The sequence below is a fragment of the Camelus dromedarius genome, chromosome 2, assembly GCF_036321535.1.
Source record: "Camelus dromedarius isolate mCamDro1 chromosome 2, mCamDro1.pat, whole genome shotgun sequence".
Lineage (NCBI taxonomy): Eukaryota > Metazoa > Chordata > Mammalia > Artiodactyla > Camelidae > Camelus > Camelus dromedarius.
Genome location: NC_087437.1, coordinates 37551552 through 37571691, shown reverse-complemented (window position 1 = coordinate 37571691; position 20140 = coordinate 37551552). Strand labels below are relative to the sequence as shown.

The 20140-nt window shown below is 30.1% G+C and overlaps 1 protein-coding gene across 1 annotated transcript in view; it reads left to right on the top strand.

Moving 5' to 3' along the window:
* Nucleotides 1-689: 689 nt before the first annotated feature.
* Nucleotides 690-20140, top strand: part of SI (sucrase-isomaltase) — a 69342-nt gene continuing 49891 nt past the window's right edge. Inside the window, exons 1-13 of the mRNA XM_064476918.1 lie at nt 690-741; nt 3418-3535; nt 4768-4904; nt 8750-8867; nt 9159-9268; nt 10196-10347; nt 11594-11765; nt 13206-13305; nt 14241-14353; nt 17016-17141; nt 17936-18067; nt 18157-18276; nt 19973-20086. Of these exons, the coding sequence (XP_064332988.1) occupies nt 3418-3535; nt 4768-4904; nt 8750-8867; nt 9159-9268; nt 10196-10347; nt 11594-11765; nt 13206-13305; nt 14241-14353; nt 17016-17141; nt 17936-18067; nt 18157-18276; nt 19973-20086 (1512 nt within the window). The 5' untranslated portion in view covers nt 690-741. The remainder of the gene's footprint in view (nt 742-3417; nt 3536-4767; nt 4905-8749; nt 8868-9158; nt 9269-10195; nt 10348-11593; nt 11766-13205; nt 13306-14240; nt 14354-17015; nt 17142-17935; nt 18068-18156; nt 18277-19972; nt 20087-20140) is intronic.

Genomic DNA, 20140 nt, shown 5'->3' with positions numbered 1-20140 from the left:
CTTAAACACTATCCTAGCTTAAACCAGTACTGTAATTGATACTACATATTTTTCCTGTGTGAAATGGCATGTGTTTACACTATAATTTTTGATAATTAAATTAGTGCTATAACTAATAAATAAATAAAATGTTGATTTTATTTCTGTATTACTTACTTATATGTCTCTACTTTTACATTCTATTCGTACAGATTTCATCAGTTCTTCAACCTTAAGGTTAATAAATGAGACACAGGAGATAACTTATTTAATCACTGCCTTTTATGAAATAGTATCTGCTAATTGTTAGCTCCTGAAAATGTTGTTCAAATCCTAGCTTACAAATATGTTTCTATTTTCCAGTGAAAGTTTAAATTTCACACAGTTATATAAAACAGTAATTAAAATAGCACCCAAATAATAAAAGAAACACATTTTTAAAAAGAGTAAAAAATATAAATAAGTACTTTTATGTTCTAGGGCTAGCTCATAGCTTCCAGAAGTCAAAGACTATCTGAGAGCACGATTATTAATTAACCTAGATTCCCAAAGAAAAATATTTATGCAAACTATTTTCAGGGTTAAGATTTTTTACGATTGCACGTTGAACAGAAGTTTATTAAATGCTGATAGGCTGGTGAGAGTGCAATAAAACTTTATGAGTAACTCAATTTATAGCTGGGCAGTTTTCCCTGATCATTACTTTGGCAGCCTTGCCCAACTCTGGTACAACATAACAAAAAGAGCAGGCTATGAAATAAGGTAAGTTTACCAATCATACTTCTTTGTTACTTCGTGTTTCCAAGTAGTTATGTGTTCCTCTAATTTATGTTAGCAATATTCCTGTCTATCTGTACTTGTTTCAGATAGCAATGACAACATTATTCATTTGCCGTTTTAAATATTACCCTTTGTACTAAAACAGGAAAAAACATTTCTAAAGTTTTTAAAAGATATAAGAATATTTTACTTGCCCAGCTCTTCATTATAATTTTTGTCAGTCTTAAGTAGCAGGTTTATTTTAATTGCTCCATATATGTGAAAACAGGATCAAAAAATATTTTGAATTATAGAGAAACTCTAATTACGTGTGATTAAATATATTTTAAGAAAATATGTATGTGCTGAATAGAATACTACATTTATAAAACATTTAATCTTTTCTAGCAAATCTTTCAAAGATCAGACATCAAGCTACCAACTAACAAAGTATTACTCATTTTGAAAATAAATATACAGAGAAAAGACATCAATATATGATTCTCCCCTCCAAATTTATTTACAATTACTGTCTTCCAAAATACGATCACTATAATTACTGCCTACAGCATATGAACAACTTTAGTATTGATTGTTTATTCCTATAAATAATACAATTTTGGTACATTAATTTTGTTTTGATTTTTCTAGGTAAGAGAGAGTTAGCTTTGTAACAATATGCATTTTTTTTTAGATTTCCCTTAACAAAAGAAAAGCACAGTCCTTTTTATCGGCTTCTTGGTCTCAAAGAGAAATTACTTTGAGCGAGAGAGTTAAGCTATTTAAAGTTAAACATTAAAGGCAACTATGTCGTTTCTCACATAACACTGAGCAACTGGGTTTCATTTTCTAAACAGCTTCATATATCACCTGTCGCTTTGATTAAATTTAGCTTACATTCATTCGGGTTCTCTGAAGATTGCTGATGCAATAAACAGCTTACATATCTGTAGCAGGAAATCATAAGCTAAAATTGAACGCTAATCTTCAAACATTCATTCGTTGTACTTACTCAATGTCAGGCTCTGAACTACATTCATGATTGTTGCTATTAAGAATGTAACAATGCAGTGGAGGAAATTAACATTTGCATAAGTAATTGCAATAGGTATGCCATGTGCTATTGTAAAATGGAAAGAGGACAGATAAACTGTATATCTAAAAGTAGGAAAACGCTCACATATGACATGGCATTTGAACTGGGCATAAATTGGAACTAACCTAGAAGAGCAGATGTGAAAGAATTGAAGAAAGATTAAACAGCATGCAGTAAAAGATATGTTGTCCAAAAAGGATGTTTCATTGGAGGGAATAAAATATAGGTATAATTCTGAAAATATTCTGGAGGTAGAATCAACATGACTTATTGAATGATTGAATGTAGTAGAAAGATATGGAAGGGGGAAAAGAAGTTTTTAGGTTGGGTCAAGTGAGTGTTTGAACTAACATAGACAGATACAGGAGGAGGGACTAGTATGAGAGGCCCCCAAAATTAATTTTAAAATTGGCAATTTATAACACTTACCATGGAAATTCTAAATTTCTATGTGGGTATATGCCATTGAATTAAAACTTATTTAACAATCAGAATACAGAAAACCCATGGAAACTTGAAGATTAGGAGAGATAAGTGATGTATGGTCCATGGGGGAGGGTATAGTTCAAGTGGTAGAGCACATGCTTAGCATACACAAGGTCCCGGGTTCAATCCCCAGTACCTCCTTTAAAAATAATTAGATAAGTAGACCTAATTGCCTCCACCCCTGCAAAAAAATAAAAATAAATAAAAATAAAGAGATGCATGGTCCAAACTAAATTAAACAAATACACTTTAAAATAATCTCTAGAGAAGAGCTCTTCCCAACCTACGTTTAGGGTACCTCTGGATGCTAACTCAAATGCATAATGTTATCTGAAAATAAATACGTATTTTAATATGAGAATTTGGTATGTTTTATTTATTATTTGAGTGTGGAACTTGGTGATCGTATAGTTTAAGTGTTTTTTTTAAAGTAACAACTCCTAAATATATACCACATATATATGTGTGTGTGTGTATGTATGGTGTGTATATATGTATATATGTATCTTTTCCACATTTCATATTTATATTCTTTATATTTGTATTTATTTTCTTTAATATTTATATTTATATGTATATTATTTTCTATAATATCCCTATAAGAAAGCAATGTTGAAATTGAAGAGCAATAGTTATAGTAGGAAGAATTGGATTTTTTGACTTTGAGAAAGTAGCTTTTTCTCTAAGTTGAAGTTCCTAGTGAGTAGAATGTGCATACTGGTATCTCCTTCATACAGTTGTTGTGGAGCTGAGGAATACAGTGTAAATACGGGTTTTCTTAGGCTTGAAAAATACTCTAAAGTGGGAGAATAATACACACCTACTTGGAGATCTTTTTTTTTTCCCTTTTGTATTTTCATCTTAGTATACTACTTTGACATGCATCATTAATTCATTATTTTGACTTAAAGTAGCGTGTGTGTTGTTTACACTTTTGCCAATGTGTATTATTTTAGACTATAAACTGATAGAGCTGTCTGCAGCTCTGCTTATGTTGTACTCAGTAGAAAAAATATAGATAATTTTATGATAATAATGGTGGCTTTTTGTTGTTGTATATTTTACATTTCAAACATATATTTCTTTTCTTTCTTTAGATGGCAAAGAAGAAATTTACTAGATTAGAAATCTTTCTGATTGTCCTCTTTACTATAGTTACAATAATAGCTATTGCCCTGGTTGCTGTTTTAGCAACTAAGACACCTGCTGTTGAAGGTAAATAATGTTGAAAATACTTACACATTATAGTGAGCTTGAGATAAAGTTTACTCCACAATAATTATGGATTTTTAAAAGTAATCTATATGAGATGAAATACATGAAGAAAGATCTCAGGTGAGTTACATAATTACCCCCATTTTTTTCTATCTGTTATATTCCAAGTGTCTTAATGAAGAGTCATTGTAATTAAGGAATCTATGTGCTTTGATATTAATGGCCTTTCCCACATTATGTTGCTTAAGAAACAGCAAAAAGACAAAGGAATCAAGATGTTAATAGATGGTGGAATAATGATCTACTGTTACCAGTTCTAATTAGTGGAAAACCTAATCAGTGAGGTTTTGCTCTGGCTTTCAGACACTTGCAAAGGGGGATGGGAAACGAGGAGATAACTAACCTCTTTGTCTTAGTTTAATTTTTTAAAGAGTGAAGTTGTATGACGAAAACAGGTAAAGGGAACGTGAAACAGGCTTGAAATGTTTATCTTTTTTTCCTGAATGTTTCTATCCTAATTTAGAGTTGATGCATACTACTCTGGTCCACCTAAACTACTTTTTCTTTCTCATCATTCTCTCTTGACCAAATCAGAATTGGTAAACACATTACAAATTATCTTCTAGTCTAACCATACTTAGTGTTTTCTACTGCTGCTAGTCTTTTGTTTTATCTTTTTCTGGAAAACTGAAAGTTCACTGTATTATGAAGCAATCAAATTTATCTTAACCATATCTGGTTGCCAGAAAGTCCCTCTTTATTATATAGATTTGGGATTTTAGCTTTCATTGCTAGTCCCTACTTTCTCTACTATTCACTTCAAAGTATCTTTTTCCTCTATTTTTCTCTTTCCTTCTCTAATTCTTTTCTCCTTCTCTACATCCTTTTCCCACTCATGTTTCTCCATTTTCTTTTTTCATCTGTAAAACACAATTTGTAAGTGCAGTCGAATGTAAATTTTATTTCCTTTTCAGTCTACCTCAAGACCTTCTGTGAATATATTTTGTTTCTCTGAAGGAACAGTTAGTTAATAGAGCTTTGTACAGTCAGTTTTAAATATCAGTTGGATCTTTTCCTTTTGATGACTGGGACTTGAATTTGCAGGTCCTTTTTCAATGCAAGTTTTATTTTCATTATATATAAATCTATGTATACTTTCAATGTTTTCATTACTTGAGAATCTGAAAAATTAATTTAACCATGTTTTCTTTTATTGACCTTTTCTTTTCCAGAAATTAATGATTCTACTTCAACCCCAGCTACCACCCATACAACCACTGTGTATCCTGGTTCAGGAAAATGTCCGAGTGAGCTAAATGATCCTGTCAATGAGAGAATAAACTGCATTCCAGAACAGTTTCCAACACGGGTCTGCAACAAAAGTCTTTGATATATTTATGAAAAGATATATAGTATAATTATATTAAGCTAATTATTCAATATTGGATCAATGCCATACTTTTAAAACTAGCGATCAGTTAGGCTGCATTTCTTTTTATTGTATTTCTGTATGAACAGATAAGAGAGAAAAGAAATTACTGAGCTTGTTCTTCTATAATTCTGTTCAATTCTAATTAAGAAATTAATGTTTTCCCATGTTTAACAAGCTATTGCTAATTTTTTAAATCTTTAGGAAATTCTGTCCTCTCAAATCTTCTTAAGAAGTATAACCTTTTACAATGTAGAACATTTGAGAAAAAATATCTACACTCCATTAAAGTATTTGTGATGATGGCATTAAAACTGTCTTTGGAAAATAAAGTAACACTGATTCTTCTAACTATTATTATTTATTTTTTCTTATTTGGTAATTGGGGAGGAAAAGCTCAAATGGGAGAAAAGTAAGTGTAACTTAATGGATCACATAACCCTAAATTGACTTTTCCTTGTTCTTCATAACTTGCTTGGAATTAAAGGGTCAATGACTGAATGTGTGTGTGTATGTGGTGTGTGTGTATATATTGCCATTTTGCAATATTATATACTATATGCAAATCTGTAATATCTATATAATCTAAATGTTGTATTATATATTACTCATTACAATATATTAAATATTTATTAGAACATAATGAATATTACAATATATCTCTCTCTATATGTATATCTATACTATATGTTATATCTAAAATACATATTTTATCCTTAATATGTATATCTGAATCTAACCTCTCTCCCTTCACCACACACAAAATAACTAAATGAACTATAAAATTTCTATAGGTCCTATCCTACCTTTGCTACATCATAGTAAACAAATAATTTTCTGATAATTTGCGATGAAAAGTTGCAAATAGATGAGATTTTTTTTAGGACATTAGAAATAGTGAGTCCTATTGTTTACCTCCTGATAAAAGAGCTGGATTAGATAATGTTTATTTTGATGCACTGAGCAAATTTTCCAGATATTCTCTTTAATTAATATTTACTGAGGACATGATTGAAGCTTAATATAGAATTCTGTTAGGAATAATATGGACTGCTAGGTCCTTAGAGAGAAACAACATTTAAAAGCCAATGATTTAAGGTTTTGGTGCCTATTGTCAGTCTTTAAGTTCAGCCTGTTAGGTTGCTAAAGAATGTTTTCAATGTGAAACAAATTAAACTTAAGAATTTAACAAATTTCAGCTAATATATTTTATATTTGTCATCTAAGAAAAGAGGATGAACTTAAAATAGTAATTTAAAAATAGCTATAATTCTACCCAGAGTATATTGTCATTCAGGCTTCCATAATATAATCCCACAGACTGGGTTTCAGACATTTGTTTTGTCACAGTTCTGTAGGCTAGAAGTCAAGGTGCTATCAAGGTTGGTTCCTGGTGAGACCTCTCTTCCTGGCTTGTAGACAGGTGCATTCTTTCTGCATTCTTGTGCCTTCATATAGCCTTTCTTCTGTGCACACATACAGAATGAAAAAGAGAGAGAGAGAAAGAGAGTGTAAGCCCTGGAGTCTCTTCCTAGTCTTAGGGGGACACCAGGCCTATCAGATTAAATGTAGCCACATTGGAGGTTATGGTTTTGTACATAGTGGGGACACAAATTCAGTCCACAACACAAAGTCAACCTACTATGTATTATTACATATAATTCTATAGACATACACACACAAATAATAAAAGTAAGGCTGTAACAAACTTACTGTATTTTTACCTACAAAAGTTCATGCCTATTGATTAGTATTTAATATATTTTAATCTTTTGTCTTTTCCAGTGAAGCAGAGAGAACACTGAAGTTGGTTTAGGAATTAAAAATAATAAGGGAAAATGCCTGAAATTCTGAAAAATAGGTAGAATGACTAATCATAAAAAAAAGTATCAAAATCTATACAAAATAAACCAATTATTATTATTTTAAGCAGCAGTGGGGATATACATTGTTAAACTAATATTTTGATGTGTATATGTAGTGGGTTGAATAATGTCCTCCCAAAATTCATATTTACTTGGAACCTCAGAATGTGATCTTATTTGGAAATAGGATCTTTACAGATGTAATTAGTTAAATGAGGTTATCCTGGATTAGGGTGGGACCTATGTCCTTATAAGAGGAGGGGATGATACACAGAAAACCACAGGGAAGAAGGCCTTGGGAAGATGGAAGTAGAGATTGGAGTAATGTATCTTCAAAGCAAGGAATGCTGAGGAATGCCAGGAGGCACTAAAAGCTAGCGTTCTTCCCTAGAGCCTCAGAGAGAGCATGGTTCTCCTAACACCTGTTCCCAGCTGTTATGACAGCCCTGAGAAACTAATACAGTATGTTTGGAGGAACTTCATGCAACATCATTTTACTATATATATATTTTTTGAAAGATGTGATAATTTGCTTATTTCTTTTCTCTTGCTTTCTCTTTGTTTTGTACCAATATTTTAAAAAATCTTTTATTAGGTCTACTATAAATGACAATTTTATACAATTATCTCTCTGAATTGCTGGAAGTATTTCTATAACTTAGATGACTAGAGGTAAAATTGCCTGATCAAAAGTCACACATACTATGAACTTATTTACAAAACAGAAACAGAATCACAGACAGAAAACGAACTTATGGTTACCAAAGGGAAAAGCAGGGGAGGGATGTGTTAGGAGTTTGGGATTTGCAGATACTAATTACTATATATAAAATAGATAAACAGCAAGGTCCTACTATATAGCACAGGGAATTATATTCAATAGTTTGTAATAACCTATAATGAAGAAGCATTTGAAAAAGAATGTGTATATATGTATGACTGAATCACTATGCTGTACACCAGAAACTAACACCACATTGTAAATCAACTATACTTAATTAAAAAGTCACGCATACTTTAGATTCTGTTAGGTAGGCTCTCCAAAATGCTCTGATCCCTTGTACCGCTATTTGCAATGTTCATGTTTACGTGTGTATGTGTGTGCACATGTGCATATGTGTATCTGATGCCGTTTTAATTTTATGTTAAAATAGGAGAGAAGTTAACTTGTATACTGTCAGCTACTAACAGTGGAGGCTTTTAACATTTTTCAAGGCAAATAGACAAAGGAAAAATACCCACAGATACTCAGATTATGAAAATGTGTCACACTATTACATTTAAATATTAAGTAGATTTTTAACTGTACCAGTGTTAACACACAGCATCACCATATGGCTCAACTTTTAATATAAACATATATAATTTTTCTTTCACTTCACCTAGTCTTTCCATATGGATGATAAAATTACTGAGAAATTAGTATTTCACTTTATCTATTGGATGTAATGGCAGCAGCTATTTGCAACACCTGGCAAGTGAACTAGTTTAAATAGTTTAAATAATATTGAACTAATAATTATCTGGAAATAACAACCTCAAACATTTTATGTAGGCTTGAATATAGGGCCATCTCTTCATCCTTATAGCTTCACTTGCAGCTTCATACATAATTGGTACACAATAAATATTTTAATTCTTCTGTGCTGACTACATGACAACAGAATAGACTAATTACACAAAGGACAGGAACCTTTAAAAGAACGTGAACTTACAATAATGTGTATTAATATGTGAATTTGATAAATCACAACTCAGAGCATCAGTCTTTGATAGGGTGTAATTTATTAAATTCATCAAATATTTATTGTTCTCCCAAGTGAAAGGAACAAAAGAATAAGTGATATTTTAACACATATATTTGAAGAAGTAAGATTAACAATACTAACCGTATAATTCCTTTTATAAATGTTTTATCAGGCACTTTGTGCAACTCGAGGTTGCTGCTGGAGACCATGGAATAATTCTGTTGTTCCTTGGTGCTTCTTCGTAAATAACCACGGCTATAATGTTGAGGGAACAACAACAACAAATACTGGTGAGAAATGTTCTATCATGGTGATCCAGTATATGTTAAGTTAAATGAAAAAATATATTTAAAATTTTTCTTTAGAAAAATAATTAAATAAAATCAAATGAGAAATAGGTACACAAGAATGTTTAAATTAGTTTTATTAAGGATTTATTTTTGCATAATTGTATCTTCCAAATAAAAAAAAAGAGGTCATTATTTGTGAGAAAGGCAGTAAAATTAGAAAAATATGAAAATATTTAATTATTAATCTCTGTAAATAAAGTCAATGCATGAAAATTTTTTTATTTCTCTAAGGACTTGAAGCCAAATTAAACAGGATACCTTCACCTACACTATTTGGAAATGACATTAACAGTGTTCTCCTCACAACTCAAAGTCAGACACCCAATCGTTTCCGGTTCAAGGTTTGGTTTTTGAGATTTCTAAAATAAGTTAACAATAAAACACATGTTATGAACACACCCTTCATCCTACCAAAATATTTTCCTTCTTAAGAAATGTTTATTCCAAAGCAAGGAACTAAGTAGACGAGTTACTCCACTTGTCTGAACCTGTCTACTTAAATATAACATAAAACGTAGTTCCTCTAGCAGTTGTTTTTAGACAACTTAATAGTATAGTTTGTATATAGTATAATATTTGATACAGAGTCCTGAAAAGAATAAAAAATCAATAAACTTTAGTAATTTTTATTATTCAACTATTAAACTATGATGAAAGATTAGTTCATCATAAAATTTAATTTGAGAAAGGTGCTAATTGTTCTATATAAATATGACTTACACTGACTAGATCTTTTTAGTGGTATCACTTGTAGTCATGATTTTAAAGAAACTTCTGCTGTTTTTTTGGCAAGTAGTTTACTAGCATGGTCTTTCAGATTTGGCAATGAAAATACTATAGCCACCTTTTAGCAAAAATTTCACGAGGATTAAGTTCTTTTTAAACAATATTCAAGATCCTCACAGGATTTTTAAGCAGGTGACCACTGAAATGCAACAAGGATAATTAAATTCATAAAAACCTAGTATTCAAGAATCAATATATAATAATACAATCATCAATTTTTATATTGGTCAATAAAAATCTTTATTTGATATTGTACTTTTATAACCAGCTAATTCTATTAATGCCTTAATTTTTACAGTTTATTCTGAGCATAGCCATTCACTAGTGTTAAAGTTAAGTTTATGACTAGATTAACAGCTTATCTGTAAAATTATTAAATTTATTATTTGCCTTTGGAACCTGCATTTAATATCTAAGTCAGAATTGAAAAATTAAATAATAGTTTTGAATCAAATAATGCTAATTTTAAAAAATCTTTACAGTTTACTGATCCAAATAATAGAAGATATGAAGTTCCTCATCAGTTTGTAAAAGAATTTAGTGGATCAGCAGCTTCCGATACCTTGTATGATGTGAAAGTTATAGAAAATCCGTTTAGCATCAGAGTTGCTAGAAAAAGCAATAATAGAATTTTGTAAGTAATTATTTTACATTTATCTAAGTTTAAATAACTGGTCAATTTTATTCTATTTCATAGAATTATGAGTCTTAATTTCAATGCATTTTCACAAAGAATAAATTTCCTCCTGAAAGAGGGTGGGTGTACATGTTTGTAAGGATTATAATGTTAAAGAGATTTTGATTTCCCATGAATGAAAGATGCAAGACCATGAATTAAAATATAGAAATGGGACCAACCAAAGTTGAAGGTGGAAAGCAACACATACAATTTTAGCCTTGCCTATATTTTTGTATGCCTAGGACTCTTGTTGTGTCTTTTCCTCATTTATCATATTCTGTTTCCAATTTGTAGGATCAAATACAGAGAGGGAGTAATTTCTATAGTACTACTGAAGAATTTTTCATATATATATATGCATGAAATTAAATTTATATTTATATTTATATACAATATATTTATATATAATACATTTAAATTACTATATATAATTTAAATATTACCTAAATGCCCTCATTATAATTGTATTTTAAGGGATGTTTGTGGCAAAGAATTTAGTAACTTTCAAGATGTCTGCTCTTGACTCTACCAGCAAGGTTAATTAAACAATTGTCAAGATTGAATCTCAGCAATTACTTTTCTTGAGTATATTTTAATAACTTTCAATTGACTTTGTGTTAAATCACAAAAAAGAAATGTTATTTGAGACTTAGGATAGATAGATAGATAGATAGATAGATAGATAGATAGATAGATAGATAGATAGATATGCATAAAGCATACAACCTTTTTTCTTTTTGGAAAATGATTTTAAACTTAATTTTAGTTTATGTATTAGAGATGTGGAAGCCAGTATAGTACTGTATTAAAATCCTATCTCTGAAGCAACGCAAAACTGGTGTGAAATTTGGCGCTACTGCCTACCAGTTTGTCACCTTGAAAGCATGAATAAATTTGTCCAATTTGTGCCATTTGTGAAGTGGAATTGATAGTGATAGTTGTGTTTTAGGTTTGTGGTGAAGATAAAAGGAGAGAACACATGAAGGATCATATTGGTGATGATGAAGCAAATTGTGTTGGTGGAATTAACAAGTTGTGGTTGTGGTATAATTCGTATGTTCCTAAGAGGTGATCACATCTAAAGATTGACATATTTAAATTGAAATATTCTGGATAATAACATAGACCCATATTTGGTAGAACATTTTATATGTTTCTAGATTATTTATTTATTTATTTATTTATTTATTTCATGGTACAGGTTTGACACCAGCATTGGTCCCCTGGTATACTCTGACCAATATTTACAGATTTCAGCCAGACTTTCTAGTGAATATATGTATGGTATTGGGGAACATGTTCATAAGAGATTTCGTCATGATTTAAACTGGAAAACATGGCCAATTTTCACTCGGGATCAACTTCCTGGTGATGTAAGGAACTATCTTTCTTGTTATGAATAAAATATTTGAGCAGATGATAATTTTCACCTATTTGGAACCATCATTTATTTGATGTCAGTGACACATTTTCCAGAAGCTTATTTACTTTAGGGGAGAGGAGTGATATTGAAGTTCTAAATTAACTCAATAAGTGACCAATAGATTTTATGAATATTTATAGATAGTTCCAGTTTACAAATGTTTTCTTTTTGTTTTCATTTTTACATTTTATCATTCCCATTTTGGTCACCCTTATATTTAAATCTATCCATGGCTAGTTATTGCACTAGAATAATTCCAAACACTTACCTTGCTCTCCATAGCTTTGTATGCTATGTCATCTACCTGTCTGTTGGACATCATGCCCTGCATCTATACTTTTTCTTCTTCCATAGCATATGATAATCTTTAATAAGTTCACATATTTTCGTAGAGGGTTGATTCTCTTTCTAAGTGCTTTGAAATTCTTTATTATTTTTACAAGTCATTGAGAGCTCATTTGGTTTTATTTCATAAGAACTCACCTCAAAGTCCCCCATGCAGGATTAGTCTTTACTTTCCAATCCTTTATTCATATTTTTGTATGACAGTTATCACAGCATATTATTTGTATATATATTTGTCTGTATTTCTAGAATATGCGATTCTTCAGGACAAAGACCATACCATTAAAAAAACTCTTTTTAAAAATTGATTCATGATTGCTTTAAGTCAAATGTTAGTGATTTTTTTAAAATATTAGTGTTAACTACTTCATTCCCCAAAATGAATAAATGAATTGTTTTTAATACCCTCATTTGGTACAAAAATATTAATAAATTCTATCAATCTTTTTTAACAGCATCATTGTTTGTGATAAATACCTAATAAACACCAGACTGAGAATCTCATAGCTGTTTTTATACATTTTTTCCTTTAAACCTCCATATCCAATCAGACAAGAAGTCTTTTTTCATTTACTGTTTAAGTGTATTTCCAATTTTCCTCCACCACTTCATCTACTTACCAGTTCTCAACAACTGTACTGCAGAAGTTCTTTGAGGGTGGACATCATCTTGGAATTCCCTGCAATACCTTGGGCAAAAATGGGACATAATGGATAAACATGCTATTGTCCTATCATGAATAGCTCTTTAAAACTCATTTAATCATAATAAAACATAAAGTAAAGTTAAGTAATCTATGAATAGTATAATATATAGTTAAATAATATTTATGTTTTGATATATTCATAATTTTAAAAAGTTCAGTGTTTCTTATGTACAATGTGTCATATGGTCCATGGAGTAGAGAATTATAGGAATATGGGAGTAAGCTAAATATGAGCAGTAAATTACAGAAACAAATTGGAATTCATAAAGGCCATTTTAAATATAGAATCTATCTTTCAAAAATGTTTTAACTTTTAATTTTGAAATCTGTGCCTTACAGAATAATAATAATTTATATGGTCATCAAACATTCTTCATGTGCATTGAAGATACTTCTGGAAAGTCATTTGGTGTTTTCTTAATGAATAGCAATGCAATGGGTAAGAATAATTTACCTAATATTATGTTTAAATGAGACTTAACTTGAAGTGGTTTAACTCCTTTATTTATTCCAATCATAGATATCACATATCAGAGTAAAATTTGTTGTTAATGATTTAGTGTGTGAGATTATTATAAGCAGGTTTTACAGTTAGTTGGACAATGGATTTTTGCATATCAGTGCTTCCATTTTGGGGACAGTATGCAATATTGTGATATTCAGGCACTTCCTTTTCCCTCCAGATGAACACTGAAACACATTCAGGCAAATAAAAAGTCCCATTCCCCTAGTCTTGTTTGTTAAATAAGTTAATATAAGATAAAAAAGAGAAAAGTCTATATGGGGATAGAAAAATGATTTTTTAGTTTATCATAATTCAGGTAATGTAGAATCTTTTGTTATTTAATGTTGTGAATGCAAGACCTATATTTGATAGGTGAATCAGTGATAAAAAAGTTACAAAAATTAATAATATTCCAGCAAGAGCACTCTACTATATAGTTAGTCAAGCAATTACTATGTCCTACATATAGAAAAATTTAAAACCTTTGTATTTTTTTCTTAGAAATTAACATGTGGTAATAAGATCTTTCAGAGAATCTTCAATTAAAATAACCAACTAAAATGCTATTGTAGAAAAAAATCTTTTTGTTGTAAAAGGACTGATCCTCTATCCCTTGCTAAGCAGTTACAAGAGGAACTTTTGCCAACATCCATAGAAAGAAACATCTGGAATATCCTATCATAAACCTCATACATGGTGGCATTTTTCTCCTATATTCTTATCTTCAATATCTTATTTCCTCTTAATTGTATAAAAAAGACTGTAAAATTACGTGATTAATATGAAGTACTTTAAATAGACATTGCAATTATTTTATCACTATGTACATTTTTACTATTTACATATGCCCTTTAAATTTTACTTTGTAGAGCTTTTCATCCAGCCTACCCCAATAGTAACTTACAGAGTTACAGGAGGCATTCTGGACTTTTATGTCTTTCTAGGAGATACTCCAGAACAAGTAGTTCAACAGTATCAAGAGGTATGTGTACTTCAGGTCTATTTTATAAAATTTTTTCTACATGACTTTTCTTTCATCTAACATGTCCACAAATTTAAGTGATTTTAGCTAAAATATTTGTGACCTCTTAGTTAAGTGTAATTTTAAACCCTACCATTTTTCAGATATGAGAAGATAGTTCTATTTTCTTTTTCTTATATGACACCAATATATATTTAAATGTCTATATTTCTGATATCACATTGTTTCTTGCTTCTACACAGCTGAGATCAGGAATTGAATTTCCCTAAGATATTGCATATTAAATATTTACTTATTTATGACCTTCTTTGATGGGCTAAAACAGAAGGAAGTATCTTCAGGACTGAGCCTAGGCAATAGACATATATAGGTCATACATCCCTTTGGTAAGAATTCTAGAGGCAAGTGAGTTATAAGGAAGACTAGTGAAGCTTGCTGTTAACGTACAGTAGGTAAACTCCAGGTATACTGGCTCTTAAACTCAGGCTTAGAAGGGCAGATTTTGAAATACAGTCCGAAATTTTACATCTTAAGGTTACTGTCTAAACAACTCTCACTTACCAATTAAACAACATCTTAGTGTACCTGAGCCCAGGATGGACGTTAGAGAGGTGAGGAATCCAGGGTTTATTTTGAACGTGATTCTAAAATTTTCTCCCATGTAATTGTCCTCTGGTGACTGTTAGTGTATATAATTTGTGATGTCATGAAAAATAGATTATTTTTATTGGTATGAGATGTTTTTAACACCTTGTTTTATACGTAAATCTTTTGACATATAATTCCCATTTCCTAAATGATTTCAAAAGGGAAGTAATTATCAAAAACTTTAATTAGGATGTAAAAATCTGAGATAAGAGTAGCTAGTGTTTTACACAATTGAATAATTTACACTAACAGTTCCCAAATTGCTGTTCATAAATTGAATTTCAGAAAAGCACACAAAATTTGCAGTGTTTATAATAAGCAATCATAATTACTGTGTATGGTTATCACACTATCAAAACAGGCTGTAGCACATTTTTTTTAAAGAATTTGACATGTGATTTGTGAAATGTTAGTGGAATAGTTGTCTGTTACATGCTGAGTAATGTCTGTGGTCAGCAATAGTTGAGTTTGAGTCATGCTTGACCTGTGAGTGCTGCATGCATGTAACATAGCACTTACATACATCATTTTATGGGTGGACTTGCAGAAGCTTGAATTTAAGCAATAAGCTAAAAGACTCGTGTAGAGTATAGCACTATTAAGCACTGCTGCATTTCAGTGAGGCTCAAATTTTGTAGAGCATAGGCAAAAGAAACTTTATTTCTTGTTTGAAGGGAAACAAATTATCCTTTCTGTATAAGTTAACGCATTAGTGGTCCCAGATTTATTTAAAACATTATTCATTTGAATGACCAGATAGTTTTATAAGTTTTAAAGATAATTTATGTATATAAAGTATATGATGAATAGTACACAAGTTAATATAATATATAATTATACATATTTTATATACTTTTATAAAAATAAATTATGAATACATATAATGCACACACACAAAGAAATTTCAATCGCATGTCCAAATCTTTAAAGAAATTCTATGGAACATAAGATGTTTATGAATAGAGTTTAAAAATACTGAGTTTGGGGGAGTTATTTGATACCAAGTTATCTTAAAAATAAATTTAATCCTTAAACTGAATAGAATACAATAACCCAACAGGAGTAATTTAAAAAATTTTTATTTAATAGTTTTTAGACATACATGATGAAGAAATAATGGATGCCCCAAAATATAAATATAAATATTTATATATAATATATACTTAAATATGTAAATATTATGAGTATTATAAATATTATAATATATATAAATATGTAAGCCAAAGAAAACCCAATATACCAAATAAGTTATTTGTCTTAACGTAACCTAACACTTAGTTTTCACTGAATAAATTAATGTCAGTTACACTCATTTCCATATCCAAAACCCTGTGCTCTGTTGTGATGAGACACTGGTATTCTGTTATGTGTGGCACTGAGCCTGCTTGAGCCATCAGGGAGTGAGGAGAGGTCAAGTGTCCCATTTGGCCCTTGGGGGAAGAAAGAAACCAAGCCCCTATACGTGAATAAGATAAGTACCTTATGAAATAACTGGCTGAGAGCCTTGTAGACACATATTTCATTAATATTTTTGAAAACTAGAGAGAAACAAGTGTCAAAATGTAAGGGAATTGAAATCACATACTTTTAGACATCTTTTTCTTCCATTAAGACCATTCATTCATTCATTTTCTTGCTACAGGAAGTGGGAGTGTGGTGTGACAATTTATTTCTCTCTTATCTCTAAAGCTTTCTTTTCTTCTTTTCAACTTTCCATTGGGGCATAATATACTTTTGCAAATGCTACTTTTTAAAGTGCTACCTTTCTAGTTTTTTTTTTTTTTTAACATAAAATGAACAAAAGATGAGTGACAGACATACACTTGTTAAGTGTTTCATAACAACATTTTAACAGACTATCCATGACACATTTTAGAATGCAGATAACACTAAATCTTTGTTTAAATATGTAGTTAAACTCAAATCCATACTAGAGAAGTAACAATAAGGAGCATATTAATATTAGTTTCTAATGCTCACTACAGAAACTAATAAAATATCCATTTACTTCAAGCTCATTGGACGACCAGCAATGCCAGCATATTGGAGTCTTGGATTCCAACTGAGTCGCTGGAATTACAAGACACTTGATGTAGTGAAAGAAGTGGTGCAAAGAAATCGAGAAGCTGGCATACCATTTGTAAGTGGGATGATAGATTTGTGAGAGTATACACCAAGTTAAATATTGTCACGTAAGAATAAGTATGGGAAACTGTCAGGATTACCATATATGTTATATATGGTATATATACGTATATAGAGAGTATAGATAGATAATTAAGATTCATTTTAATGATAAAGTACACTTTATGTCCATTTGCAATGCCCACGCCTACCTGAATTTTGAGAACTGATTATGATTTATACTAAAATAGAACATATGTTTAAATGTGAACAAAATTATATTCATTTTTTAAACAGACTTTATTTTTAGAATCTATATACTTTTTAATGTAGTAAAAATTTAATATGGGGGAAAGGTGTAGCTCAGTTTGTAGAGTGCTTGCTTAGCATGCATGAGGTCCTGGGTTCAATCCCCAGTACCTCCATTAAAATAATAAGTAAATAAATAAGAACCTAATTACTTCCCCCCAAAATAAAAAATAAAAAAAAATTGACAAATAGAATTAAAAAAAATAAAAGTTAAAAAAATTAATGTATTTTATGTAATGTGTAGGTTTTTGATTTTTATACAATGAACCCTTTATATGTGGGTTTATTATATGTATGACAATACATATCCAGTAATCATAACTGAAATACATGTGAATAATCACTTAATGCTTTTGTACTTCAGAATTAGAAAATCTTGTTTTATAAACTATATCATTGCATCTTTAGTGAAATAAAAGGGATACAAGCTCATTTACCTTTTAATTGTTGTAGTTATAATACTAATTCATTAGACTTGAAATATATTCTGCTAATTTTCAGGATACACAGATCACTGATATTGACTATATGGAAGATAAGAAAATCTTTACTTATGATAAAGTTGCATTTAATGGGCTCCCTGAATTTGTTCAAGATTTGCATGACCATGGGCAGAAATATGTCATCATCTTGGTAATGACTGATTATATATGAATACATTTTTAGTATTTACACATTTATAGATTAATAGATTTTCTATAGTTTCTTCTTTCTATTGTTAGGACCCTGCAATTTCCATAGAGAAACGTACCAATGGAGCAGCATATGAAACCTATGATAGGGGAACTGAACAAAAAGTGTGGGTAAATGAGTCAGATGGGACTACAGCAATTATTGGAGAGGTAAATTATGATATTCACTAATATGTTGCTCCAATTTTCTATTGTGCAACAACAAAGTTTTTCAAAGTGTGTTTGTGTGTGTATGTATTTGCTCTCAAATCTGGATTTGATATAATAATTGCATTGAGAAATTTTAGAGGAAATATTCCACTTAGCTCTAAAACAGTTTTTGCAAGAAGACAATTTTCAATTATGTAAGCAATTAAAACTAATGGTAACAAAATATGAGATAAATTTAGATTATTATAAAAATTCTGATAGTTTGATATGAAATAATTACATATATAAATTGAGTATTTACATGCAGGTTATTAAGATTTATGGTTTACATCTTCATAATAGAATTGTGAGATAGCTATGATTAAAATTATTGCTTTACATGTGAGAAAAGTGAATTTAAGAGAGATAACTTTCTTCATATCACAGAACTAATAAGGAACACTATCAGAAAACTGCCTTAACTTCAAAAGGCATAATTTTAAACCAGGATAACTATTCTTTTGGAGACAACTTTGTAAGACATATCAAAAACCATCAATATCTAGATACACTGACTTGATAATTCCACTTCTGTAATTTAGTCAAAGGAAATAAAACAGGAGAAATTATCAATTTATAGAAACATATTTATTGTAACATTGTCTACAATAATAAACACTATCCTAATCATCACTTTTTTAAATCACATTCATCAAAGTTAAAATTTCTGATGAAAGCTTTCCTCAAATAATTATGAGTTCCATCAGGAAACAAAAACCAATATTCCTCCTCATAATGCCCAGTAATATATCACAAAATACATTTTGTTAAGACCTGTTCTATTGAATTTGGATAGATCAGATTGCCAATATACATAATTTGGATATAAAACAGTATTAATTATCCTAATACATTTGAAATTGAATTTCTGTTGCCTAATATCATTATGTTAAATTTTAATTAAAATAATTTCAAGAAGCACAAATCATAAAGTGGAAGCATTGTATATGTAATGTTTAATAACATGGACTCAGATATAAGATTGTCTAGGTTTGAATTTCTTTTGTGCCACTTATTAGTAGTGTGACTGTGAAAATGTTATTCAACTTCTCTGTTCATCCCTTATTTCATCTGTACAAGGAGTTTAATTATACTGCCTACCTCATCTGTAAAGGGATGATAAAAATAGTATCTATCCCCTAAAGTTCTAGTGAAGATTTAATGAATTAATAAGTATAAAAATAATTGGGACAGTACTTAGTACACAATAAGTGTCATATTCTCATTTGTTAAATAAAAAATAAATACATAAGGAATTCTCTTGCTTAAATTTCTTGGGAAAAAAATGCCTTTGGAAATGAACTAGTGTGCTTTATTTTATCAGACAATGACTATTATATAGTTTTTGTTTGTTTTTTAACTTAGCCTACTAGGATGCCAAGAAATAAGTTTAACTGAAGTCAAAAATAGCAGCTTCATTCCACGTTCTTATATTTTTCCCTTCTTAAATGCTTCATGTTCTCACTTTCTCTTTCTTTTCTTTAGCTACTTTCCCTTACATGCACTTTAAAATAGGCCTGAAATTATTATAAATATAGATAGTACATGAGTCATTGTAACTTTGATAACTTTTAACTCTTTACTTAGTTCATTTGAATTTTTATTTATTTATGTTTCCTTTTATTTATGTATTTGTGTGAATGATCTGTTCTTCCAGGTATGGCCAGGATTAACAGTATACCCTGATTTCACTAGTCCAAACTGCATAGAATGGTGGGTAAATGAATGCAACCTTTTCCATCAAGAAGTGAATTATGATGGACTTTGGATTGTAAGTAGTCATTTGAGACCTGTGATTTTGGACAATGAATATAGATTTATTTTT